The 26,530-nt window shown below is 49.7% G+C and overlaps 6 protein-coding genes across 8 annotated transcripts; 2 read left to right on the top strand and 4 right to left on the bottom strand.

Moving 5' to 3' along the window:
- Positions 1–4,326: 4,326 nt before the first annotated feature.
- Positions 4,327–7,347, bottom strand: LOC117590785 (probable calcium-binding protein CML10). Its single transcript, XM_034283734.1, has 6 exons — positions 7,320–7,347; positions 6,636–6,754; positions 6,097–6,367; positions 5,890–6,033; positions 5,604–5,813; positions 4,327–5,533 (listed from the first exon to the last, which is right to left on the bottom strand). The coding sequence occupies exons 1-6, from the start codon at positions 7,345–7,347 to the stop codon at positions 5,361–5,363; spliced, it is 945 nt and encodes a 314-aa protein (XP_034139625.1). The 3' UTR covers positions 4,327–5,360.
- Positions 7,348–7,820: 473 nt separating this feature from the next.
- On the top strand, positions 7,821–8,529 carry LOC117590735. Of its 3 annotated transcripts, none has more exons than XM_034283645.1 (3): positions 7,821–8,180; positions 8,239–8,353; positions 8,417–8,529. In XM_034283645.1, exons 1-2 carry the CDS (start codon positions 7,888–7,890, stop codon positions 8,249–8,251), a joined length of 306 nt encoding a protein of 101 aa, XP_034139536.1. In that variant the 5' UTR covers positions 7,821–7,887; the 3' UTR covers positions 8,252–8,353; positions 8,417–8,529. The 3 variants fall into 3 exon arrangements, with proteins under 3 accessions (XP_034139536.1, XP_034139534.1, XP_034139535.1); XM_034283643.1 differs by having other exon boundaries at positions 8,232–8,353; XM_034283644.1 differs by having other exon boundaries at positions 8,232–8,353; positions 8,401–8,529.
- Positions 8,530–13,024: 4,495 nt separating this feature from the next.
- On the bottom strand, positions 13,025–13,644 carry LOC117590737. The gene is made up of 2 exons (XM_034283646.1): positions 13,310–13,644; positions 13,025–13,105 (listed from the first exon to the last, which is right to left on the bottom strand). Exons 1-2 carry the CDS (start codon positions 13,595–13,597, stop codon positions 13,067–13,069), a joined length of 327 nt encoding a protein of 108 aa, XP_034139537.1. The 5' UTR covers positions 13,598–13,644; the 3' UTR covers positions 13,025–13,066.
- Positions 13,645–22,060: 8,416 nt separating this feature from the next.
- On the bottom strand, positions 22,061–23,404 carry LOC117590727 (gamma-butyrobetaine dioxygenase). The gene is made up of 2 exons (XM_034283635.1): positions 22,802–23,404; positions 22,061–22,728 (listed from the first exon to the last, which is right to left on the bottom strand). Exons 1-2 carry the CDS (start codon positions 23,380–23,382, stop codon positions 22,095–22,097), a joined length of 1,215 nt encoding a protein of 404 aa, XP_034139526.1. The 5' UTR covers positions 23,383–23,404; the 3' UTR covers positions 22,061–22,094.
- A 53-nt stretch (positions 23,405–23,457) lies between these two features.
- On the bottom strand, positions 23,458–24,149 carry LOC117590732 (ribonuclease P protein subunit p21). The gene is made up of 2 exons (XM_034283640.1): positions 23,913–24,149; positions 23,458–23,839 (listed from the first exon to the last, which is right to left on the bottom strand). Exons 1-2 carry the CDS (start codon positions 24,077–24,079, stop codon positions 23,473–23,475), a joined length of 534 nt encoding a protein of 177 aa, XP_034139531.1. The 5' UTR covers positions 24,080–24,149; the 3' UTR covers positions 23,458–23,472.
- An 81-nt stretch (positions 24,150–24,230) lies between these two features.
- On the top strand, positions 24,231–26,488 carry LOC117590724 (cell division control protein 45 homolog). The gene is made up of 2 exons (XM_034283633.1): positions 24,231–25,398; positions 25,466–26,488. The coding sequence occupies exons 1-2, from the start codon at positions 24,461–24,463 to the stop codon at positions 26,280–26,282; spliced, it is 1,755 nt and encodes a 584-aa protein (XP_034139524.1). The 5' UTR covers positions 24,231–24,460; the 3' UTR covers positions 26,283–26,488.
- The last annotated feature ends 42 nt before the right edge of the window (positions 26,489–26,530 follow it).

The following is a 26,530-nucleotide window of genomic DNA, read 5'->3' as shown; positions in this document are numbered from 1 at the left end:
TATTAAGGCTGTCAAAACGCCACCTGGCACACACAAATTACACATATGTAGATGGCGCTTGGATCCTCCCAAAGGTTTAGTAATTGGCTAATGTTAGTTAGGACTTTTACCCACTTTTCGTACCATAAGCGACTTATATCAGGGATTTATACACAAAACAATAGGGATATTATGGCAAGCATTAGCAGTTCATCGTAAGGACTTTATTGATTTATGGCATAGTTTTTAGCTCATTGGTAAGACGATATTCGCTATTTCAATCCGCTGGGAAATAGTCTGCTTAACTTCCCAGCGGATACAAATGGTTGCAAAACTAGATACCAAGCTATTCGCTGGTTTTGAAATGAATCAAGAAAAGTTGTGAAGTTTGAATGGGAAGTTCTGTAGATATGGAACGACTTTTAATTCGGTGTGCGACATGGCCGGATACGGGGTGACGGGTGTTAATTATGACAGCACCCAGCGTCAAAAGCCGCAGCCCAATTATCCACTGGGTTGGTGGCGCCTCAGCGGATTCCTGCCACAGGCCATGTGCGACACTAATTGTTTATTGCAGATGAAACAGAAGGGAACCCCCCCCATTAAGGTGGGCCCTTAAAGCCAAGCCTGAAATAGTCCTTGAGTGGCGGCAGGGGCAGGGGCAGGGGCAGGGAAAACAGTAACCTTCAATGTGTGGGCTCTGAACTTCCGCTGTGCACAAGGGGCAGGTGTCCTTGGTTCTGTCTCAGGCTCATTCCCGATCCTTGCCTAAGCGCTCGCTCGCTCGCTCGGATAATATTTTCCGCTGCCGTGCCAGTGCAGCAGGCCTTTGTTCCACATTGCCCGGAAACGGAAGCAATACACATAAGCCCGCATGCACATGCCAGCAGACAGTGGCACACACACAACTGCAGGCCGGCCGTGACTGAGATCCCACAATCCATTAACTGGGTCAGGCCCCAGCCGCCACGCATCGCAGGCTTACGTTTTGTTTTTTGTGCTAGTTGAGGCTCTCAGCTGTGGCCTCAGCGCCTCAGCGCCTCAGGGCTGGGGGCGGACAGCTGTGGCATTGCAGACAGAACCTCTGGGAGACATGTGTCGCATGGGAGTGCACGCTCGAGGCATCCGCCGTTCCACTTTGCCGAGACTTGCTCCAGTTTAGGGATCAGACGAGGCAGCAGTCCTGTTGCAGTATTTTTCTTAAATTAAAGGCTATCCGGCATCCTGTCGGAGATCCCGCTGCTGCTGCAACAGGACATCCGTCACTCAGGGGTCGCATTAGACGCGGACGTGGACATTCAGCACTTACTCTCACTCGTTGTGGCACTCGTAATGCGCGCCAACCAATCACGACGTGCGCGGATGCACGTACCCACAGCCACACCACACACTAACTCGTAGTGGTTTGGGCGGGAGTCAACAGGGGTCGAGAAACTCCTCATCACAGTAGCCATACATAAAGTGTCACGTGGGCTTGGGGGCATACTGCCAGTCGCTTCTCTGCCATGTCAGAAATATAAACTACTCTCCACATACACTTTGCACAACAAATTTCTAAAAAGTATTTCTAAATTTCACCAAAATTGTATTCCATTTAGCAGCAAGCCATGTCTGGGGGTATGCAAGAAAGCACACAGACGGCCCTCAAGGCGGCCATTACCGCTGCCATTACCGCTGCCATTGGCAATGTGAATGGAGGCGACAGCAGCAGCGGCATCGTTGATGAGCTGAAACAAGTGATCGTCAACGATAACTCCAGTGGCAGTGGCAGTGGCAGTGGCAGCGCAATCTTGCAACAGGAGAGCACAGGCACAGACAGCAGCAGCAGTGGAGGCGGCAACTCAAACGTTCGGAACGAAGGCTCTGAGGGTAGACTCACCATTTGCAATGTTATCTTTGGGGACGACAATCAGACAAGTGGCCACAGCAACAACAACAGCAATGGCAATGGCAACAGCAACGCCTCCAGTGGCATTTTCTATCGCATAATTCGACGTGTCGATCGGCTGCTGCGTCGCTGGCTTCCCGGCTACAATTATCTACGCGGCGGCAGCGGCAGCGGCAGCGGCAGCGGCAGCGCGGAACTCAGCATGGGCACAGGCGGCAATGCGCCCGAATATGTGACCTACGTGGATGCGTCCAACGCGGCAGAGTTGCAGTGGATCAACGAGCAGCAGCAGCAGGAACTGGCGGAGGTGCGGGTGCAGGGAAGCAGCTCGACGATGACCGGCCATCGCAACAAATGGCTGACGAACGAGTACCTGAGCGGCGGCATCACTCGCGCCGAGTTCAGCGCCCATCTGGAGAACATCCTGCAGAAGCGAATGCACAAAGACAACGAGAAGCAAGTGGCGTCACGAGGCAAGTGGCAACACCAGAACTAGCACCACTTCCGATCTCAATGGGAAATCCCATTGATTATTTTGCACTTCCCGCACTTTCGGCCCGCTTTTATTGTGGCAACACAAACTTTAGAGAGAGAATTCATTAAATTTAAATAGAGAGCAACAGCAGAGAACACGGAACAAAAGAGCCATCCATCCATTTCGCATATCAATCTACCATTCAAATTAATTGTGAATAATGACCCATGACCGCGTGCATAGCATTGACAAGGTGCAGAGGAGGCAGCAGGCCGCTTATGAAGAGCGAATTCCACTGAGGTGGTCCCGGGGGGTGCCATAAACCAAAGTGGGCCCAAGTGGGCTTGGCTCGGCTCTGTGCATGCGACTGTGGGATACCTCTCACTGCCCATTCATATTTCGAATTTTCCTCTTTTATTGTCCTCTCCTCCTGACTTTCCCCGTGCCGTTCCTGTCCTGTGCAATGAATTGAAATTGGAAAAGTTAAATGAAAATGAAAACAGAACATGGCCAATGTTTTCCATTACCCGGAGGGGAAGTGCAAGTGAAAAATGGTTTCACTCCATCAATCCGAAACCGATTAGGGGGACAAATGGTGGCATGGGAAGTCCAATGTTAATCAGTCAACGGCAACAACAGCAACAGCAACAACAACAACAACCACTGCCTAATCGTTTATAATTGCAAACCAGAGACAAACAAAGAGACGGACAGAGACAAAGAGACAACAGGCCTCCCTCCGGTCGGAGAGACTGACAGGCAGGCAGTCAGTCATTCTGGCAGCTCGATTGTGCGACAATTCCGGGGCAAGCTGGCCAACCTGGCCAACCTGGATGGGGACTGACAGCCACTTGAAACATCGATTTAGTCGTTTTCAATTGCCGGGCAGGTGGAAGCAGATGGAGGCTGTGGCAGGCAGTGGAGGCTGTGGCTGAGCAGGGCCGGAACTGAGGGCATGTCATTGAGCCTGACTACAATTATGTGTATTTCAATTTGTTGGCTCTTCAACCTAATGACAAGCGGGGGATGGTCCACTCATCATTCGGGGGCAACAAAAACATTACGTAGCGGGGGAATACCGACCCACAAGATACCTGTCAGGCGATGACATGGCGCAATGATGGACACTATGTGATGGGTTTGGGTGCAGAGAATTTGTAGAATTTGAATGACATGTGGATCTAGGCAGCCTCCACTGACTCCACTGACGTTCCTTCATGCTTCCTTGCTTCACATTCCTGTTGCACAACAACGAGCATACCCCAATACGTTCGATGGCCACGCGCAAACCAAAAGCAAAACAGAAAAAAATAACATTAAGTATACGCACCGCAAATGGGAGCTCCTCATTGGGTTGTGACATTCCGTATGTGTGTGTTTGTGTGTGTGGTGTGTCCTGTGCGTCCCTTTAGCTTCAACAGCATCATAATTCTGCTGGCAAAGCACTTGAGCGCTGACCATTAACATGACTTTTGTCCACGCAGCTACCCCGCCCACACACGCACACAAACAGACACGGGGGAAGGCAGAGAGAGTTGGGAATGTCGGTTGGCTCCTGTTGTTATCGTTGCCAGTTGTGGGAGGTTGGCTTTTGGGTACCCACAGCTTGACCGCATCCTCGAAGCTCATGCTGTGGCATTCCCCTGTGTCCACTGTCCACCGTCCACTGTCCACTGTCCACTGTCCAGCCACATTCAATATTTGGAGCTGCTCGGGAGTGGGGCCAACCAACAGAGTGTGTAAGCATCGGTAATATGGTAATTTATGTTTAAAATTACAGCCAATTGTGGCCAAGAAAGGAGGGACAGATTGGCCCAGAAAATTATAATAAAACGATAAAGGTTCTGCCCGTTCCAAAGGGCCTAGGACAAACCCCGTGGAAAAAAATGCATTCATTTGGTGTGTAATTTTTTGAAATATTTCTTTTATTTATGATTTGATTTTGATTCGTTTTTTTATTTTGATTTTTTCTTTCTTATTTTTGTTAAGGGATTTTCGTTTCGAGTGGATTAAAATTGTAAATCGTAAATTACATTAAATTGTTCGTTCAATAATTAAAGATTTGTTCTTGTTCGATTCGATTCGATTTTTATATTTGTTTGCAGCAGTAGCATTAATTGAGCAAATATTTCCTAATTAAATCAATTTTATTCGATATACGATGCTAGTCGAAAAATTGTCAAAGAGAGTGGGGACAAAGGGGAGAATATGTGAGGGTGGTAAGGGCCTATCGGGATGTTGGGGAACGCTTACCGAGGAGCGATACTTCAATGATATGTTTCGAAAGATACATAGTACATTTAGTACATTTACATTATCATTGATTAAGGATAGATACTTAAGGATATGCCTGTCCGTCTGTCCGTCTGTCTGTCCGTCTGTCCATCTATCTGTCTGTCAGTGTGTGATTATCGTTATAAAGTAGATCGATTATTGGTAGGGATTATTATTGATTGGTAGGAATTTCACAGAGAGTGCGGGAGTGTGTGTGGGAGCTTTGATTCCACTTGATAAATATCGATGTATTCGATTATTCCATAGGCTATACGTATAATTATCATTTTGATTCGTAATTTGATTAGCTGTGCGTTCTGGCAATTGCAACTTGAATGCGAGTTCCAGTGACTGAATGAGTGAGACTTGCTGGGAGTTCAATCGATTTGTCACCGCTGCACATTCGCCTCGTTGAGTAACTAATTATTGAAGCGACGAGTCAATTGGTAAGATCGTTTTGAGTATTTAAATGTCGATCGAAAGACCAACAACATATGAGCAATCGACCAACGCTGCATGAACCGCAGACGAGTCATCGAGCAGTCAATCGCTTGCTGCCCATCAATTATTTATAGCTACCAGTGCAGACTGTCTATCGATGGGACGTAGCATAAATAATGGATGAGCGTCTCAAGTTCATTTCCCCCTTGCCCACACTGCCACTCAATGCTCAATGCTCCATCCTCACTCCTCAATCGTACTCAATCGTGGCACTGGCCGCTGCCCACAGCCCTCAGCCCCAGCTCAATCGTAGCTGAGCGAAATGGCCGACTTGGGCGTGGGAAGCGGCGATGTGGTGTTCTCCTCCTCATCGTCATTCTCCTGTGAGTCCTCCGGCTCGCCCAGGGCATGAACGAACTCGTAGAAATCGATGCGCCCATCGCCATCCACGTCCACCTCCTTGATCATGTCCTCAACTGTTCGGAAGGTGCAAATATTGGCATGGAAGTTGGATGGGGGGGGGCAGAAAAGGGATCCACTACTTACTGTCCTCCTCGTCGAGATCCTCGCCGAGACACTGCAGCACCGCTCGCAGATCGGAGGCGGTGATGTAGCCGCGATTGTGCTTGTCAAAGACGCGGAAGGCATCGCGCAGCTCTCGCTCCTCCTGGTCGGCCGACGACAGGCCCGACTTGTCCTCGTACGTCATGTTCGACAGGATGTCGACAAACTCCTCGAAGCTCACATTGCCATCGCCTGCAGAGGGAGCAGTCAAGGGGAATGGGGGCCTGTGGGCTGGGGGCTGGGCATTGCGAATGGCAGACAAACTTACCATCCACATCGATCTCCTGGAGCATCTCCTGCAGCTCCTCGACGCGAGCAAACTGTCCCAGGGAGCGCATCACGGTGCCAAGCTCCTCCTTGGTGATGCAGCCATCGCCGTCCTTGTCGAAGAGGCGAAAGGCCTCGCGAAACTCTGCAAGCGCAAAGCAATTAGTAGCCCCAGCAGGTGCGTCGCCTGTCGCACACCTTCACTCACCTCGCATTTGTCCTTTGGAGATGCAGCGACGCTTGTCCTGGCCCTCGCCGTCGCCTGCGTTGTCGCCGTCTCGGTCGTCCGGGTCGGTGTGCCCCGAGTCCGGGGCATAGGAGCTGGAACGCTGCGAGAACTGGCGGACTTTCGTTTTGCGCTTGCTCCGTGTGCCCCCGCCCATGGTCAGCACCGGGCGGGGGCGAGCCATCTGGCGTGGCCGAGATGACTGCTCGTAGTCGTCGTAGTCCTCCTCTTCCTCCTCCTCCTCCTCCTCCTCATCCTCATCGTAGTCGTACTCCTCGCCATCCTCTGCGTCCTTCTGCTCCTCCTCCTGTTCGAGGAGATTCCGTTGCGCGTAACTGACACGCTGCCTCCTCGAACCAGAGCCCACACCGTCGCAGGAGCTGGAGTCCGTGTCCCCATCGGAGGGGCCAATGGCAGCACTTCGTTGTGGTTCTTTCCTGCGCGGCCTCTGACGTCGCTGTGGCGTAGCGCCATCCCCATCCATAGCCCCATCCACAGCCCCAGCCTGTGGCACAGAATCCTCTTCCTGCTGCTCCGCCTGCGCCCCGGCCAGAGCCCCATCCAGAGGCTGGTCGGGGGCGCCACCTGCGGAAGTCTGCTCCTCGTCGGGTTCGTCGCCACTGACGGCCGCGTTTCTCGTCTACAAAAAGACGCAAAGGCGAGCAGAGGAGCAATGTAGAAGGAAGGTCTGGTCTCTGCCTCTGGCCCCTGTACTCACCATTAGCTGGCGGAGTTCGCGGGCGATTGTTGAACCAGTTAAAAATTTATTAACTGCCGTGAAAAGTCGTTTTCCTTCCAATGTGGCGGCCTTCCGCTCGCTGCTGCGGCTCCACTTCAAAGAATCCCAGCCTCAAATCCCCCCTAAGCCTCACTGGGAGTCCGCTTCCGCTGCTTCCGCTGCTGCTGCTGCTCTCTGTGCAGATGATACGACGATATCGGTCCGTCCGGTGTCGCTATCTTTCTGGGGGCGGCTCAACGATTATGCAAATTGGAAGAGCGCATTGAGCGCCGCGTGCTGAAAATACAGAGTGGCGGGGCCCCGAGATATGTTAATTAAGCGATTTCAAATTGAATGCCATTTGCATATCGGGCACGTTCCGCTGTTCTACAACATAACGACAAGACCCCAACATGACCCGTGACCAGTGACCAGCGAACAGTGACCAGTCCGGGACAAGTGGACACTCAGGACACACACAACACACGGTGCAGGTTGCATATTGCAGGTTGCATGGATAATCAGTCTAATAATCCATTTGATTGGCACATATTCATGCCATCAGAGCAGAGCAAAGCAAAACGGGGCTAATTGAGCCAATTAATGCCAATTGAAGGATGAACAGCGGGCACAAAGCACCCTTTGGAACGAGTTTGGACACAAGAGAAAGTTTAAATATGAAAATAGAAAGGAGCTGCTCTTGTTATTGTGCAGAAAACTCAAAGAACGAATTTGAATTACGAGTTATATTCAGGGCAGCTGTAACAGAGCTGCAGCGCTGTTAACAGCCCATGTTAACTAACAGCCTGTTACCGCTATCGTGTACAGTGCACTGTTAGAGCGTTTACAGCGCTCCCACGATCCACATGTGGCGCTCGTGCGGCCTTGGCTTGAACTAAAAATATATTCCCTCTACTGCAGTCAACTTTTGCCACAAGATCAAATCTAGTTGTCCCTCAGTTTCAATACTGTTTTGGCTTCACTCGGCTTCAATTGTCAGATTACGAAAATTTGTTAGTTTTTTTAGCAATCATTTTTTTAGTTAAAGTTTCGGAATGACGTCACGTGCGCGCGTGCCGACGTCGCAACGAGTCAGCAAAATGATTCGAGAGTACGAGGAACGAATCTCCCAGCAGGCATCTTCCAGCCCCAAAACCAGAGGACTGTACTTGCAGCAGCAGACGAGGGAGACACTGGCCATGGGAGATGACAGCGAAGTCGAGAAGGTGGCGGAGTTCGAAGTGCTGAAGCTGGAGGAGCAAGACGAAGACAAAGCGGAGGAGAATGTGATGGAAGAAACGGCAGAAAAACGGCCGAAGAAGAAGCGCTTTGGCCTGTCCACGCTTTGGTAAGTAGTTGGATCTTGGCTTGTCAACGTACAGATGTATTTCCCGATCAGCAAACAGGCCAAACTGTTGAGCAAATGGAGAATGCCCTGCGGCACGAGATCCCATTCGGATAGCGATTAAATGTGCCGGCACAAGCCTAAGAAGGAGGCAGGATGAGTCGATGCAGTTGAGGGTAAATAAAAAAACCATAATTTCAAGCTTTTATATCACCTGAACCAGAGACCTCCACCTCTAGCTGTTACCCCTCAAAAAAGATCGTAAAAAGCATTTGTCTCTCATACGTCCCTCTCCCTCTCCCTCCACATCTTTCGGCGCATTTTCATAAAATAATTATGTTATTTCCGTAAATATTTTATGCCTTTTTTTGAAGAAAAATTCAAAAATATTGAAGCTGCGAAAATGCATGGAAATATTGAGTTTAATCCGATTATTGCCCGGGACAGGACAGAACTCTCGCTGGCCGTGGAATTAAAATTGCATTTCGATTGGCTCTCTGTGTGTGTGTGCGTGTGTGTGTGTGTGGCAACATTTTAAAGCGTATACCCTGCCCAATGGGCTGTACGACTCCGAGCAGGGGCTTACTGCCATTTGCCAGAGCAGAGCCAGCAACGTGCAAAGGGTGGCCAGGCTTCGATCTTTCATCTCTGACACTTCACATGGAGCGAGCAGATGGTGTTGGCCAAGCGGAAGGATGCGGCCGGCATGGAGGATGTGAGGGGGATTGGGAGGGAGGGAGGGGGTTCAGGCAGGCCACATGCCATACACGCCCACACATGCGGGGCGTGGCGAGATGGCCTCCACATGCGGCGCTGCAGACCGCAATTTAAATGCACGAAAAGGAAGTGGCAAGGCGTGAAGAAGGACGCAGCCCGAAGGCGATAGGGGTGCAGGCAGGCATTCAGGACATTACTCCTCAGCCAGGGACATGTGCAGCAGAACGGCAGGAAGGACACGCAGGACGCAGACAGCACATGTGTGGAGGTGTGCGCCCAAGCAATTTCATATTTAAATTTCATTGCAGCAAAAGCTGATCCCGCTGCAGCTCCCCGCACGCACATTTAATCAGCATTTAACGTTAACTGCTCCATTAAGCCAATGACAGGAGCAGCAGCAGCAGCAGGATGGAGTGGAGTGAAATGAGGCAGGATGTGGGATAACAATTGAAGGGGAAGCATGAGATGGATGCACAGGAAGCGAAGCTGCTTGGCTGCGATCTTACGAGTATCTATGGCAGTGCATTATTCATTGCATTCACTCTGGCATTCATCCCACTCACTCACTACTCGTTGATGCATTTACTTATTTACTTCATAGCTTTGGCAAGTTCTTCATTTACTCCTGCCTCAATCTCTTATGCTCATTATGGTGGTACTTCCTGTTAGCAATTTTTCCCAGTGTTCAACTCTCATCTGCTCCCTCAACCAGAGTTGTCGTTCACGTTCTAGTTTAATCCCTCGTACTCTGACGCTGGAGTTGCGGGCGAAACTTTCTGACATGAACTAAATGAAGATACAACTTTCAACCTGCTCCATCCCTCATCAGAGGAGTAGCACGACCTCCTCCTGCTACCCGCCATGCAGCCAGCCAGGCGACAAATGCGTTGTTCTCCTCTACTTTTTGTTAGTTTTGTGTCTCCTTGCCGTCAGGCCATCAGCCCACAGCAGACAGATGTTCCATCATCTCCACAGAGAGGGACACAGAGCAGACGGAATGGACAGACCTCAGACCTCGCTGTGGAGTAATCAACATTTGATAAATGAAATAAAGTTAATGTGCAAAGTTTTTAATAGATTTGAACAGGGCACCGAGCAGGCCGCGGAAGTGGAAGTGGAAGTGGAAAGCACAGAGGGAAAGATAAAGCTCAAGCAAAGTTAATAAGTAAGCCAGAAAGAAGTTGGCTAACCGCAGCTGTGTGTGTGGGGATCATCACCCATCATCATCCGCCCCACCACCAGTGTCTGCCTGCCTGCCTGCCTGCCTGCCTGCCACTAAGCCACCCTTAGTTAGCACCCCCTGACGGGAGTCGGAACCGCCGCAGTGGCAAACATTTAAGCTTTCGACCAACAGCTCGCAAAAGCGTAAACCGAAACCGCAAAATGTTTTTGGCGCACATTTTATTGTTTAATTTGAATTTCTCTGGGCCACCTCCCCACTCCTCCCTAAAGGGGTTTGCCGCTTGCGGCTGGAGGATAACCGCAGTTGTAAATGGATTACAACACTCCCATTCCCGTTGGCAGTGCCCGTCCAGCCCCTTGCCCAGCAATGCAATCAATTTAGGGAAAAAGCGACAGACGATAAAGCAGAAAAAAAACAAAACTTAAATAACATTTCGCCGCTTGTGGAGCGCTGCGTATGCGTTATATTTGTATATTTGCATGCCACAGCAGAAAGAAGAACAGAGAGAGAGAGAGAGAGAGAGGAAATGGAGAGGGCCAAGCCTTCAGTCGGTGGCAGTGAATATTGGCAAAATATACAAAAAACATAAAACAGAATTCTCATAAAAGACGAACAGGAAAGATGGCGCGAACGCATCATTGGATGCTCTTTGAAAGCCAATTGGAACAATCGAAAGCGTGGCAAACATGCAACAAATTTGCTTTGAAACGAACCATCGGATAGCAGATAAAACCTTCATCGAATTTCGAATAGAGTTCGGAGGATAAATGGCAAAATGCAAGATGAAGATCCATTTGTTCGGTCATACCCTTTTGGCGAGGGTATCCAAAACAGAGAGGAATCCAGTACAAAGTTTACGCATAAATCAAACAAAACGAAACAACACAAAACGAAGTGAAACAAAAACGAGGAGTGCGAGGTACTCCGCAGTCAGAAGAGTGGGTAAACTTATGTATATGCTCTTGGACTCTGTGCCACCCCCGTGCCACGCGCACGGAGCACGTAAATATTTGGTTTGGCAATAAAAAGAAAGAAAAAAAAATGTAACAACGTCAAACGAAAGGAAGGTAAAACCAGAATTGAAAGCAAATACATCGATGTCCAAAGTAGTGCTTGGTGGACTTGACATGGAGCGAAACTGGAGTTGGGAGAGTGAAAGAAAGTCCAACTGCGGTTAGTTTTCGCATTGGGGAATCCTCCCTCGTCTTCTTTGCTCCTCTGCGTTTTTGATTCACTCCCGATATCGTTTTACTGGTTAGAAATATTTTGTTGCACACATTTGGTTAGTAATTTTGATAGATTTGATAGATAGATAATATTTGATAGAGCAGCTTATCTCTGGTTCAAAACATCATTACAGGCACTCTTATGGTGGGCATTCAAATGCAACGCTCATATTTAATCGCTTCCCTATCAGTGGCTCTCGGCCGCGCTTCGCTTTGCTCTGTGCCAGCTCCTTAAATAATTTATATGCCAAATACCGCATGCTATATGCTGTATGCTGCATGGTCGAAAAGGCCAACGAAAGTGCCATGAAAGAATATGCATGATAATGAAGTGGTCCACTCTCTGGCATATCCCCGCTGCACCCACCACCCAAAACCCACTGCCACTTACTGCCCACTATCTAGTCCTATATCTTCTACTCCCACACACACACACAGACACACAAACACACGCACACACACCCATGTCTCTGCTTTCTGCCCGTACTCCCACGGGCAGTCACGCAGGCAGAGTGCAAAGCGTAGCATACTTTTCAGGGCAAATAGCAGTCGCACTGCTCTCCGCCAGTATATGTATGTACATATGTGTGTGCGTGTGTGTGCTAGTGTTCGCTAGTGTCTTTGTGTGTGCATGCTTGCTTCTGCCTTTGTTTAGTTCGTTAGTCACATTCGCACAGCAGCAAAACTAACAAGCCGGGAAATGTCAGCCACAAGAGTCGATGGCTTGGATACCCTCACCCAATTGCTTGTACGCCCCAAAACGGATACATGACACACAAATAAAGACATGGATTATGCTCCCAATTGTGCTGGTTGCTGGTTCCCAGGCTGTTGCTGGAAATATATCATAAAACGTTTCATGGCCAAACATCTTGCCAAAAGCGAAATACCCTTTCTCTGTCTTGCACTTGTCTGTGTTTTGGGACATTTTTCCATACGATCTGCATGGCCCGGACTCGAAACTCCTTCTGTGACCGGGCCACAACACCATCCCCCTGCTGCTGTGCCGTCAGTCGACCCATCTCAATAAAACTTGCACTTGACTTGCAGTCGGAAATTCGCCCAAAAATCCCATGGCCCAAAACTTGGGACCAAACTTCTGTGTTCAAAAAGAAAATGAAAAACCCAATTGAACTTGGCTTGGCATGCGCAAACAATAAGTCAAAAGCGAACGTTTCTGGCCACAAGATTGGCCACTTGGCCGCTGTCCGAGTGCAATCAGAAAGTTGGGCCTTTGTGGCTGGTAAATGATCCCCAAAAGGGCAGCACAATGGCAAATGGCAAACTGCACCGAATTAGAGGTAGAGCCCACAGCCCTCCCAAATAATTACTTCTCTGCCCCACTGACCATAGAGCTATTTGCTTCAAACTAAAAGGCTCTTCTTCACTTGCATTTATTCTTTAATATACAACAACTTTCTTAGAACAAACATTTGTTAGGTCGGGGCTGCATCTACGACAGAGGCACCCTTAATGGCACACTATGTGGTGGCTTGTAGCACCTCGAGATTCAACGAAGGAAATGTCACATACGGTTACGGGTACCAGTCTTCTTCTGGAGCGGAAGTAAATACTATTCTTTCGGCAAATGAGAATCACGTGAAAGCACAGAGATCATTTTTAAGAACTAAAAAAAAAAACATTAAAAACAAAAATGAAAACAAAAAAAAATAAACTAAAAATACGGAGAAAAATCTCGTTGTGTTCTGTTTGGTGTCGTTGACTAATTTACGAGTGACTGGAATGCTGAACGCTGGAGCAGGTCAGAGGAGATCCACAATGGCAGATAAAGCCGCAGAACACTTTGAGCGTAAACATAAAAAGAAATATAAAAGACACACAACAATTATAATGAAAATAAAAGAAAAGAAAATAGTTATAATTAAAAAATATAAAGGAGGACTGGAGGATGCGAGATTGAAGGATGCAGCTTGAAGGTTGCAGACGGAGGGATGCAGATTGTATTATTGGTGGATGAGCCGAAGGCTGGCCAGATCGGAACTCACGAGATCCTTTTTTACGCCCACGCGTGCAATTTGCTGAATACGATAGCTGGGCGTCTCCTTCTGCGGATTGCTGAACATTGTTTTAGTCGACGTGGACTTCATTGGTATGTTATTCCCTTGCTTCTTCTTCGCATTCTGCTCCTCATCTTCCCGTAGGGCCTTCTGCAGGGGGGTCTCCTCTGGCGGAAATTCATAATCTGCCATCGCTTCATCCATTTCATCCTCGGTCATCGCCTTGGGGAGAGGTTTCTTCGGCTCGGGCAGTGGTATGGGATACTTGAAGGTCATATCCGGTCCCTTCGGCGGTCCCTGGGTGGCCGGCTGCTGGATGGCCGGCAGCTGGATGGCCGGCAGCTGGATGGCCGGCGGCTGGGTGACCGGCGGCTGGATGGCCGGCGGCTGGGTGACCGGCGGCTGGATGGCCGGCGGCTGGATGGCCGGCGGCTGGATGGCCGGCGGCTGGATGGCCGGCGGCTGGATGGCCGGCGGCTGGGTGACCGGCGGCTGGATGTCCATACCCACAGGACCCAGGCCGTCGAACCATTTGGCTTTCTTTGTCGGTTTGGTGCTCTTGGATTCATTTGAAGGTCTATCCATTTTTATGGGCAACGTGTGAGTGTTGGGAATGTGCGAAATGTGCGAAATGTGCCGAATGGGTGCTGCTGGAATGTGCAAGCTCTAAATGGAAATAAAACAACATAAAAGCAAACAAATTTAAATAAAGAATGAAAATTAAAAGAAACATAGTTAAAACATGCCGGAAAAGCAGAGGCACACAAAATGTGCAACTAAATGGCGTGGCCATTATCCACAGATGAGAAATGAAGCAACGAAATGTGAGAGACGTTCTCCCAGTAAGACCACTTTCGCCCACGCAAACGAAACTTAAAGCAAAGGACACACAAATTAGGCAATGAGCGAAGCTCTAACGAAGCATTCGATACCCCCGATTGAAGCATAAAGTCAAGCAATGATGGGTGATGGAGGCATGCCATGTCCGAGGGTAATGCAGGAGACCATCCCTTTACCCGGCCCCATCCTTGCTCACATATGCAAATGCAAATGCACACACGCGGGTGCTCTGCAATTTAGTTGTTTTTCTTTGGCATGTTATTTTGCAGGGTACATTCACACAGAGGGTGTGCTGCCATGCCCTGCTGCTGCGGGGGAGGGAGAGAGGTTCCCTTTACAAGTGCTGCTGCTGCTGCTGCTGCTTTTACGGTTGCTCCCGCTGTTGTTCCGTTGCTTTTAGTTTTTCTGTTCTGTTCTTTTCTTTACTGTTGCTTGTTCTCTGATTCTTCGGCTGCTGCTGCTGCTGCTTTTCAGTGACAGTTTCTCGATGCTTTGAAGCCATGGAATGGGACAAAGCGCTCCGCTTAAGCCTTTTATTCTGCGCCTAACCAAAGCAAGGTGTATTTCATATGAGGTGAGGAGCCAACAATAGATACACCCTCGGCTTTGTAGTGGGGCACTCGCTCATGGGCGACTCCTTCAAGTTTACATTCCCTGTTTTCGCTTCATCTATTTTACGTATTCATCGCGAACCAAACATTTACATGCGTTTTATTATCTATCCCTCTGCTCTGCCCTCTTCCCTCTTCCCTCTCCCCCTCTCTTGCTCTCTCTGCGTATTCTTTGGCCCACCCTTAACCCCTGTTTCGTTACATATTCAAAGGATTTGGGCCCGCGCCCTCTGCCTTCCCGCACACACGGACGCTCTTTGGAACACACATTTCTGGCAAGTGGATTTGTTGCGTCTTCTTTTTGGGTTTTTGTGGGTCTTTCGAGTATCCCACTGTGTGCCAGTGTGCCAGTGTGCCTGTGTGTGTGTGCTTGGGGCTTATTTTAATATCAACATATTTATGATGTGTTTGAACACAAAGAAAGTCGTTTGGTGGAAATGGTACTCGAGATTCAGGGGATGGAAATACTCGCACATATTGTTGAATTTATGTACATATAGTGTGTGGGGAGGGGGGCTGCCCCCCCCTGCCCCATATGCCCCATATTCCAAAGCATAAACTAAACTTAAGCGAAAGAAGAAGCTCTGCTCCAAACCAGACCGAATCCTGAACCACTTTTTCTAATTCAGCGAAATGCTGCCTCACAATGCACTCTCTAAGCTCGGTTGAAATCGTTTCCTTTTTTGATTTTTTGTGCTGGCATCTCGCCTTCAGATGGTCCCTGAGATGTCAAATGGCCATTCCTGTGCTGACATTCCTTATGCATGCAAATCTCCTCCAAATCCCCAAGTGCAGTCAGTTTTCGTTGTCTTTTTGTTCTTGTGCTCCCCTGATAAATGATATACAAGAAATTTCCATTTCCCATTTCTCCACCTCTTCCACAAAAAGATGGCTGACAGCTTCTGACTTTTGACTTCCGACTTTTGGCTTGAGTGAGTCTCCCCGACTGACTGAACAACTGACTGCCTGACTAACAGAGTGAGTGAGTGGCTAAGTGACAGACTGACTGACTGACTGACTGACTGACTGACTGACTGACTGGGTGTTTGACTGAGCGATGAGTGTTGAACCTCTACAACCGCAACCCACAAAAAGGTGGCACAAATCGGGGGCAGGCCTCAAAAATTAACAGCAAGACGAAGATGAGATTTTTAATGTGCAAACATTGTTCGATTTTCGATTGATGGGTTCGCTCCTACGCTGGAAAATCACGACCTGTGGCTTTTTATGGCCACACATGGTGAGTGTTATGGCTGTGGAAAATGTGGCAAATATGCAAATTCCCATGTGAGGGCGCCCGTTATCGATATCACTTGGGATAAACGATTATCCCTCGATTAATGGGTAATGTGACAATTTCCCAAAGTTCAGAAATTTATGGATAATTGCTAAACGCCATGCAGAGGCGAGTTTTAAATGTGTTTAGGTATTGAGGCACTTTGGCAAAGTCATCAGATCACGTGCCACATAGACTCCCGATCGGTCCCAGAAGATCAGGGGGGCAGTCAAACATGGATAATTCATGGTTAATGTTGTAACGTTAATTATTGATATTGGCCTTGCTCCTTTTTTTACTGTGCACATCCCAGTTGGGGCTTTTGGGGGTAACCACTCGGATTACACTTTGCCGAAAATATGCCATGAATGTTCTTTCCTTTCACCGGTTGCTGCCTGTACTTTCCTGTCCCTTTCCATGTCCCGTGTCCTACTGCTACTGTTGCTATTGCTGATGCTGTTGCTTTTTCGCTCTGCATTTTCTTTGTCGTCGTCGGTTATTGTTGCCAGTTTTCGCCAACAATGCAGCAGCCCCCAAAAGGACAACATGAAACATGCTGGAGACCTTGTGGGGGTGGTGGCATGGGCATGAGACATGAATACGGACAGGCGAGGCCAACGTCAAGCGATGTCCCCCATCGCCATCGCCATCGCCAGCACCCTGCTGTCATTGTAGTGCAGGCTGCAGTCTTTTTCTTCTTTTTTTTTGCTCGGAAGCAGCAGAAGCTTACCTGGACCGGGACAGGAAATGGCCAACAGCTTATTGCATAACCCAAAGGCAATGGCAATGCGGCCAGGCCAGGATTAGAGCTTGCCTCTCGCCCCCATTCAATCTCTCTCCGCCCAGGAAATATGTTAAGTTGCAGACTTCATTGCGGGGAATGCTTCGAGACTCAATCAAGTTGATAGCAGCAGAGTTGGGGCAGGAGGACTGGCCTGGCCTGGCATGGCCTCTGTGTCGGCTCTTTGGCGGCTCTTAAAAGTTATCCACTGCAATGGGGAAACTTTTTTGCTATTCTCACCGAAAGATTTTTCGCAACTGGAAATTCTTCCACTCTGCTGCCTTGGAAAGTCATTCAAGTAAAATATTTCGACATGTCTGCTCTGTGTGTGTGTGTGTGTGTGTGTGTGTTTGTGTGTGTGTGCATGTCTTTGCACACACAGTGAAAGACAGAGGGGAAGGAGAATGAAACATGCACACGCATCTGGGGCGACAAGTTGCATGTTGATCCAATTCATTAAATGAAAATTATATTTTATGATTTAAATTGCATTTTGCTGGAGCCCTGTCAGCCAAGCAAAAGCAAACGGAAAGACAGAGGCAGCCCCATATCCTCATTGATATGGCAACGCATCATGTGTGTGCATCGTTATTGGAGTCTGAAACGGGGCCAGGAGTGCTGCTGGTGCTTATCTAGTGCCAAAGGCAATGAATCATTGCCTGGTGAGAGTTTCTCGAGTGCAGCGCACTCGTGTGGATGCAGGCGGAAGGTATAACGAATCTGTTCTTAATCAGGATAATCGCAGGATGTGTGCCAATGCTGCAAAGTTTTGACAGGCTGCAGCACTAACTCTAACACGATCTCCGAACTCTAACACTTCTTGAATTTGCAGCATCCCATCGTTTATAATGGTCTTAATTGTGTTTTAACAGCTGCTCCTCCCATTGCTCCTTTGCCAGCTATAAACCTCAAGAATTAAAAGGTAATTCGCTTTCCTGGTGGTTGCCCACAAAGTCAACGCAAAAGCTGCCAAAAAGAAAAGGCACAAAGAAGAAGGCAAAAGCAGCCGAAAAAAAATTACAACAAATAAAAGGTTCTCTTGAAGGAGTTTGAGTGTTTTTTTAGGGTAGCGGAAAAACAATTTCAGCTTGTTAAGCTTTCAGTGTTGTGTGTGTGTGTGTGTGTGTGTGTGTACCCAGGGGATGAATCTGAATTGAGAGCTAAAGGTGGAGCCCCTCGAGGGAAACGAAAACGAAAATGAAAATGAAAACTTTCTAATAGCCAGATTGTGCTGCTACTTTGTACCATTTTGTCAACTCTCCCCCACTGTTTGCTTTGGCGATCATTCTATTTGCTGGGCCAATCATTTGTCATATTTTTGCAGCACGTCTAACTGCCATTTCGTTTGCGCTTGATTAATGTTTGTTGGTTTTTAGGCGCCGCGCTCTTTGTGTAATTGCTTTTGGGCCAGCGCGCAACTATTTCCGGTTCCGGTTTGTTGGGCTTCCGCTGACATTTGCTGTGCCGTGTGCATACTCTTCCCCCTTCTGCCACCACCCTCCTTGCTACTCCATTTACTTGAACTGCTTTCGCCTGCAACTGCATTGCTCTCGCAGAGCCCATCTCTGTTTCTCGCTTAACTTCTGCCTCGACATTGTTCCAATCTTCAAATTATATAAGCCTTGACAAATGTCTCTCTGTCTTTTTTTTTTGTTTTGTCTCCATCTGCCCCTGACTAGCGCTGGGTGTGGGAGACCCCCAAAAGTGTGCTACAAATTTTGACAGACTGACAGCTGAGGCCATCAGCGACGTGGACATGGACGGGGGCCCCGGCCTCTCTCGCTCGCTTTCTCTCGTTAAAACTTCCCCCAATTAGGGATGAAAGCGTGACAAGTGTCCCAATCACGATCACGACTGTGAGGCAAGCTTTATGCAAGTTTGTATGGCCTATGGTCTATTCCAAACTTTTGTTGAGTTTTAATGTCTTTGAAATCTTTTGTCGTGACTGGTCGTGTTCTCACTCACATCTCTGGACGGGCACGGCCAGGCGCAGGGGCAGGGGCATGTGCAGAAGCACGGAAATTCGGCTTGGGTCAGCGCAAAGTCAGTCGCGGGAGTTGGCCTGCAATTAACGCAACAAGATTTGATCCCTGCCCCGATTGCCTGGTGCCTGGTGCCTCGTGCCGCCTGCTCCGCCCTGGCCTTTTTCTTGGGCCGCTTTCTTGATTGTATTTGGTGTAATTTTTAATTAGCTGCTTTGCTTTGGCTCTAGACTTGCCCTCGTCCCAGCCAGCGGTAGCCCGCTTTTGGCATGTCTAATTGCCTTTCCTGCCCACTCCGGATCAGGGCACCACGACATGTGGCCCGAAGTGGTTAGGATCGAGCGACAGAGGCACCCTCGACCAGCTTGGGACTGGGTCCCGAGCAGACATTTTTTAATTTAATAAAACTCTCCGCACAGTAATTAGCTCCAACGCGAAACAAATGGAATGGCAGTCAATATTTCATATTCTGCGCCCCTGGGGAAAATGGCTTCTCCTCTCTGTCACACTCGCTGCGGCATGTCAATACATTTCCGTATTTACATTTCCGCAGTTTTTTCTTTCTTTTTGGACAGTATGTAATTCGTTTTGAGATATTGCCACTGACATTCGAGCTTGATTAAATTTGAATATTTGAATATGCAAGCGGGAATGAGAGCTACATGGCCGCGGGCATGGCTCTCTGGCTCTGGCTACTCAAAGCTTTTCGAAGTAGAATAGATAATAAACATATTTACATACAAACGAGTACATCCTGCAGAATCGTAAGATCCACTTCAGTTCCACGGCGCCTTAAAGATTTAGTTAGTTGAAGAAAGCCCAAAACTTGGCAGAGTTTGATGCAAGAAAAAAAATTGCCCAACCAAAGTACATACATTGTACATATATTTAATGTAGCCCCTATCAGGGTTAAAGTGTGGTTTTAGAGTAAGATTTTAAGTTGAAATAAAAAAGAACAAAACACTTTGGCTTGATGTCTTAAGGGATCAAACTTTTACCGATAAATTTCACATTTAATGTCGGCGCTATGATAACTCAATATACAAATAAAGTGCAGCAAACATTTGCGGAACTACAAGTTAATCATCATAAGTTCAAAACCCTGAATCAAGATCACAATTAATTTATGCCACAAAAAGTCAAAAGCTGAAATTCCCCAGCGTCCATGTCTGCCATCAGGAAGAGAAGCCAACTCGCTCTATCATTACAGATCGGTTGATTTTGCCTATGACTATTTTGCCGGCGCACTCCTTTAAATGATGCACAAAAAGACGCACATATATGTAGCTGAATTTTCCAAGAAAATATCGATCCTCGCCCGCGACGGTTCATGTCCCCCATCCGGATAACTAGCAGCATAGTTGTGTTAGAAGCAGCAACAACTACTGTGTATATATGTATGTATGTATGTACACATATACATATGGATGCATGTGTCTACTGCGGACCTACTCAGCTGAGGGCCTGCCAACTGCTGTGCCACGATCGCGCGCCGCTGCGGTGCGTCTTTTTGTGAATCAGTTAAAAGAGTGCGCCGCCAAAATAGTCCGCAAATCAAACGATCTGTAATGATAGAGCGATGCGAAGCTCTTTTTTTTGTTTGGAGCCCATACACACGCTCACCCAGACAAAACACAAGACGAAACATGCACAGACAGCGTCAGAGAGCGTTTTGGTTAGAAAAGTGATAAAAACGGACCCAACGGAGCAATAATGCAGCAAGACACAGATTTCCCTCCTTTGGCACTGCTTTGGTACAGGGCTTGGTGGCGCCAAAAAAAAAAAAAAACACACACACACGTGGCACTCAAGCACGCACACAGGGCACTTGCCAGGCCACACGAACTTGAAAAAAAATTGGCAATATTTTTGAATTATGAGCTTACACGAAATTGATGCACGCACTCGAGAAATCCCACTGCAGACTAGGACCAGGCGCGGCGACAATGGCGAGCGAACTAACTGTGAACACTGTTAAAACAGGCGACAGCGTGACCGTAAAAGCTGCACGCACGACGGCGCAAGTACACCAGCGGCACAAAAATCCGTAAAAATACACGCAATCCTACCAACAGCTGGGTTCCCGGCAGTTAAGGCCTTGTAGTAATCGTCTATGGTGCCGATTTTACCAATATTTTGTTAATTAAACTGTAATTTAGTAGATATATTCTTACTTGTATGTGCTTTGCCAAAATTTAAGTCGAAGGCCAACAACAATGCTTTTTTTAAAATGGCCGCGCCGTTAATGCGAGAAAAAGCACTAACGCGTCTTTCTGTAAAATACCGAATCTAAATCTTGCGCACATAAATAAAATATTTTGAAATATCATATGAAAAATGCTACAAATAGGCTAAAATAACATCGGTACTTATATATACAGATTAATGTGTACCATTAATATTTCTGACTGTTGTACGATAGCGAGAAACGAATGCGGGTATTAATTATTAACCCTAGTTAATGGGCAGCACTCGCATCCGATATTTACGTTCGAAAAGTACAACGGATTTCACAGTCGAGGCGGTAGGTTCTAAAATTATTACCAAAACGTGTGAGACGCTTCTTACGCGTCACAACTTTTATACCCGGCACTCAGTACTACGCCCTTCCCTAGACCCACACACTGCAGAATCAGGGCAGAGACGCGGCAGAGGCAGAGACGGGTCTGCGCAAAGCAGAGTGTGAATGAGAGAATGTGCAAAAAACAAATATAAGCTGCGGAACGGGGTGGGTTTAGCCACTGGAAATGAATTTCTCCATTGTGGCCATAATAATGATGTAGTCGGATCCCAAAATCAAAATTGTAGATTTGGGAGGTTTTCGCCCTCTTGCGTGGGCGGACGGGGGACAATATACCCTATTTACTCTTCGAGTACCGGGTATAAAAATAAAAATTTGATTTAACTTGTATTTCGTAATCAACGAAGGCAAAACCAAAATGTCAAATATGTTTGAATACTTTTTGAGCTTCTTCAAAAAGGCCGAGCCGAGCCGATACGCGCTTGCCCGGCCCCTTTCGGCTTTTTGGGATTTTGGTGCTCATGACCCTGATACTCCGACGTTTCCGCTAAGGCGTTGCTGCAGCACAATGAAAAACTTTGCAACTCACATGTGTGGCACGTTCCGTGGTCCCGGTGAGTATTCAAAATTCAACCTGCGGTGAATCCTGCCTGCTTGACGCACGGTAGATCTCTAATACAACTATTTTCTCTTTTCCAGGCCACAAGATGATAATTAAAAATATGCTCTAGTCTCAAAATGTTTGGCGTTCTTTATTTGTGGTCATTCGTGTGCCTGGGGGAAGCGTAGGGTCCTTAGCTTGGAGTATATGATGTCCCAGTCGACGTAGGCGCCGACCAGGTGCCGCTTGTTCTGCGGCGAGTCCTCGTAGGCGGTGCGGCCGTGGAGCATGCGCAGGTTGTTGAACACGAACACGTCGCCGCTCCGCGTCTTGAACTCGACGACTTCGTCGTGGGCCAGACGGAGGAACCTGTCGTAGGCATCGTACCAGGCCACCGCCTGCTCCAGGGGCACCGTGAAACGACTGTCCCGCTTCGTGGTGTTCTGATTGATGCGCACCACCTGGCCATCCACATCCAGGCAGACAACAGGCGCTCGCCACAGGCTGTGGAAGGGTCTGGACTGGTCCCCGTCGTGCCCAATGTCGTACCAGTTGACGGGCACCGAGCGCAGCACCTCGAATTCCTGCGGATAGAGGCGCCGCATCTCGGCGGCCACATTGAAGCCGTCCACGAGCGTGTTGGCCCCGCCAGCCGACTCCGACTGGACGAGCGTGTGCAGAATGTTGATGCCCGCCTTGTACTCGTAGTAGGGCATGTCCGTGTGCAGCGGCAGGGGCACCATCAGGTAGGCATAGTTGCCCGCATTCGGCTTGGACTTGACCTCAAACACGTCCCTAAATCGAAACGGGGAAGGTATATTGTCAGTGGATTTTGTCTTCTTTGCTTCATCTGGGGATCAGGACTCACCCGTAGGTGGTGCGCTTGATGTGGCCAATTCTCTCGGCCAAGCGGCGGGCCACATTGACGTCGTCGGGCGCATCCTTGAGCAAAGCGAATCCCTGTACAGCCAGCGCCTCCAGCCAGGTCTTCAGCACCTCGTCCCGGTCGAGGACCTGTTGGTAATCGAACTCCCGGCTCACATCCTTGAACTGCGTCTTGCCCCAGAGCTGGACGGGCGGCCGGTAGACCTCCGCCAAGTACCTCTGCCTGGCTGCATCCCCAAAGTCCCGCTCCCGCAGCCACTGCAGCTGGTACACGCTCTGGTGCTCGTCCTGCCAGTCGACCTGAAGCTGCTGTCTCTGCTCGTCGTAGCTCACTCGCCGGGCGCCCACATGCAGTGGTCCGCGCTCCCAGTGGCTCTTACGTGCCCGCGTCGCCGCATGGAAGCACTCCGTGCACTGGCAGTTGTCCCGCAACCACACCTGCGGGTACTTCAGGCGCTGCCCGTCAGCCTCGTTTATCTCCACAATGCCAGGACCGGCCAGGTGAGCCTGCGTGCTGGCCTGCCTACGCAACAGGCGACCAATCAAGTGTCTACAGCTCAACATCGCGCGACCGACTAACGTGCGATCCCGCAGATAGATGGCTATCGAGACACGCAGGGCTGCGATAAGCCGGCGATAAGTGGTCTGCTCTTATCACTGTGCTTGTGCCTGTGTCTGTTGGCCCTCCCCTTCGTCCGCTTCTATGTCGAGCACCTCGACCAGGGCCTGCGGCTGCTCGAGCCAGCACTCTCGCTGGCTGTCCACAACAAAGCATCGACGGCCCTGGCAGAGAGCGCACTCCATCTGCAGCAGCGTGTGCTCGTCCACGGTGCTTGCCTTTGGCTGTGTTTCGGTCTTTTGGCCCGCTTGCTTCTTGCTACGTTGCCGGCGATGGCGCTTCTTGCCCGTCTTTGGCGCTGCTGTTTGCTCCTTCGCCTGTGGCACCGACAGGCTCGTGTTGACTCCGGGAATGAGGGGCAGGGAGCAGCGCTTGCACAGAGTACGCTTCAGCGCCGGAGCCCTAATTAAAAAAGAGACAGAGTTCATATTGAAATAGGCAAGGGATTCGGGTGATTTGTCTGGTTGCCACTTACATGTGCATCATGGCCTTGGTGCCCACATTCCGGCAGAGCTTCCCGTAGTACGCGCCGAGGGTGTTGTGGCTGTCCTCCGCCATGAGGTGGGCCGCCTGGTAGAGGAAGTTCATGCGGGAGCACACTAGGCGCTGGGCAAACATCTTCTTTTTGTTGTTCTTGGCCATGTTTTGACGTAAATATTTCAAAATAATCACAAGATAAATGTGCGCGTGCAGAAGTACACTGGCATCTGTACGCAGACATGTGAACGGCGAAATATGTGGCATTCCAACGGTATGCATGGCTGGTCACACTCGAACGGCCAGCTGTTTCCCGCGTTTTTGAACCAGTTGTGGGTCACACTGCGACATTGTGCAAAAATTGCAAACAAAACGAAAGGAACGCGCAAAATGCAGCACGCTACGGCCAACTAGAAGCCGCCACAGCAAACAGACCAACGTCCAATACCCATAGACAACCTGTAGAAGGAGCCGAAGCTACTCCCCTCGATTGGCATTCGAGTTGCGTGATAATTTTGGTTGCCGTTTGTTTGCTGGAGCGAAAAGATGTTCATCCAGGACCTGAAGAATGACTTCTACAGGCACTTGGTGGGCAAGCGCATCCTCATAGTCGTCAACTACGACATTGACGCCATATGCGCCAGCAAGATCCTTCAGGCCCTCTTCCAGTACGACCACATGCTCTACACGGTGGTCCCCATTATGGGCATCACGGGCCTGCGGCGCGCCTACGGGGAGCATCAGGGCGACGTCAAGTACGTGCTGCTGGTCAACTGCGGCGGCTGCGTGGACATCGTGGAACTGCTGCAGCCCGCGGAGGATGTCACCTTCTTCATCTGCGATGCACATCGGCCGCTGGACGTCTGCAACATCTACAGCGATCGGCAGGTGTGCATTCTGGGCGATGCCACACTGGAGGAGAACATTCCCGCATTCGAGACCATTTTCCACGACTCTGACGGGGAGGAGGACGACGAGGACGAGGACGAGGACCAGTCCGGCGATGAGGAGGAGGCCCACAACGACAGCGGTGCTGGCGACTCGGACGGCGAAGAGGAGGAAAGTGCGCAACGCGCTCCGCGGCGGCGCAAGCTCACACGCCTGGAGCGGCACGAGCAGCGCATCCTGAGGCAGCGCGCACGCCGCCAATGGGAGTCGGAGCGGGATCGCATCATGTTCGAGTACACTCAGTTCAGCTACTACGGACGCTCCTCGGCGCTGATGATTTTCGAGCTCGCCTGGAAGCTGTCCAAGGACAACATGGACCTGCTCTGGTGGGCCATCGTGGGCATCAGCGAGCAGCTGCTGCTGGGCAAGATCGAGAGCGGGGCCTACACACTGGAGCTGGAGCACATCCAGTCGCATGTCTCCCGCCTCACGAACAAGACCAACGACCAGAACACGATGAGCGCCTCCAAGATCAGCTTCGAGAACGATCTGCATCTGGTGCTGTACCGGCACTGGCCGGTTACCGACTCCATGAGGTAGGTCCAGGGCTGCTGAAGGGAGATGGGATGGGAACACTCCTAATGCCTCGTACTCCTCTTGCAGGTACTCTCGCTACGCCTCCTGCCAGCTGAAGCTGTGGACGCTACGCGGCGAAAAGCGACTCCACGAGCTGCTGCTGGAGATGGGTCTGCCGCTGGTGCATGCTCGACAGACATACAGCGCCATGGACCTGGTACTGCGAAAAGAGTTCTATTCGATGGTGGAGCGGTTGGCCGAGAAGTACGATATACCGGACATCGTCTACGGCACCTTCACCCTGAGCTATGGCTACCGCAGCCGCTATGCGGCCGCCGACTACGTCTACGCCCTGCTGGCCATCATGGAGTCGGTGAAGAAGCACAAGACGCCCGAGGACTGTTTCATGGAGGCCTCCGACGCCCTCAACCGCAAGGACAAGCAGCTGCTCGGCGCGGGCATCGACAATGCCAAGCTGATGCATGCGGCCATCTTCAGGCAGGTGCAGAGCAGCCTGGAGGCCCGCCAGGTGCACTCGGCCGGCTCCTTCTTCTATTATGTGCTGCAGGAGGAGCACGCCTTTTTCTCCTACCCGTACGCCCTGGGCCTGCTAGCCAAGTTCATGCTGCGCGGCCATGTGGCCACCAGCAGGGCACGCGCAGCCCCAGACCTGCCGCTGATCGCCACCTGTCCGCTCGACGCCACACAGGGCATGTGCCTGCTGGTGGGCATTGCCCCCGTTCGCGAAGACTCGCCCAAGAACTTCTTTGGCAAGGCCTTCGAGCAGGCGGCCCAGAAGAGCAAGACCACCCTGCTGCAGGACTTCTTCGAGCCATCGGTTGTCCAGCTGCGTCAGAGCGACCTCACCCGCTTCCTCGACGCCCTCACCGTGCTGCTAACCTAGTTTTAAGCCCACTCCCCCATGCACCCTGCTGCTCAATCATCTTATCCGATAAGCCTTAGCCTAAGCATAATTTATAAACGACAAATGTATCATCATCTAGTTTAGTGTTTATAGCTCGCTAGTTCACTTTTTTTTTAATGTTTTGTCAGTCGGACGATAGAATATATATTTGTAGTTGTTTAATGTGTGAAAGATACACTGTCTTCTATCTTTTGCGAGGATCCATCTCCTGAGACGCAGATCTCTAA

The sequence above is a fragment of the Drosophila guanche genome, unplaced genomic scaffold (genome assembly GCF_900245975.1).
Source record: "Drosophila guanche unplaced genomic scaffold, DGUA_6, whole genome shotgun sequence".
Taxonomy (NCBI): Eukaryota; Metazoa; Arthropoda; class Insecta; order Diptera; family Drosophilidae; genus Drosophila; species Drosophila guanche.
The sequence above is the reverse complement of the archived record's forward strand: the minus strand, read 5'-3'. Positions and strand labels throughout refer to the sequence as shown.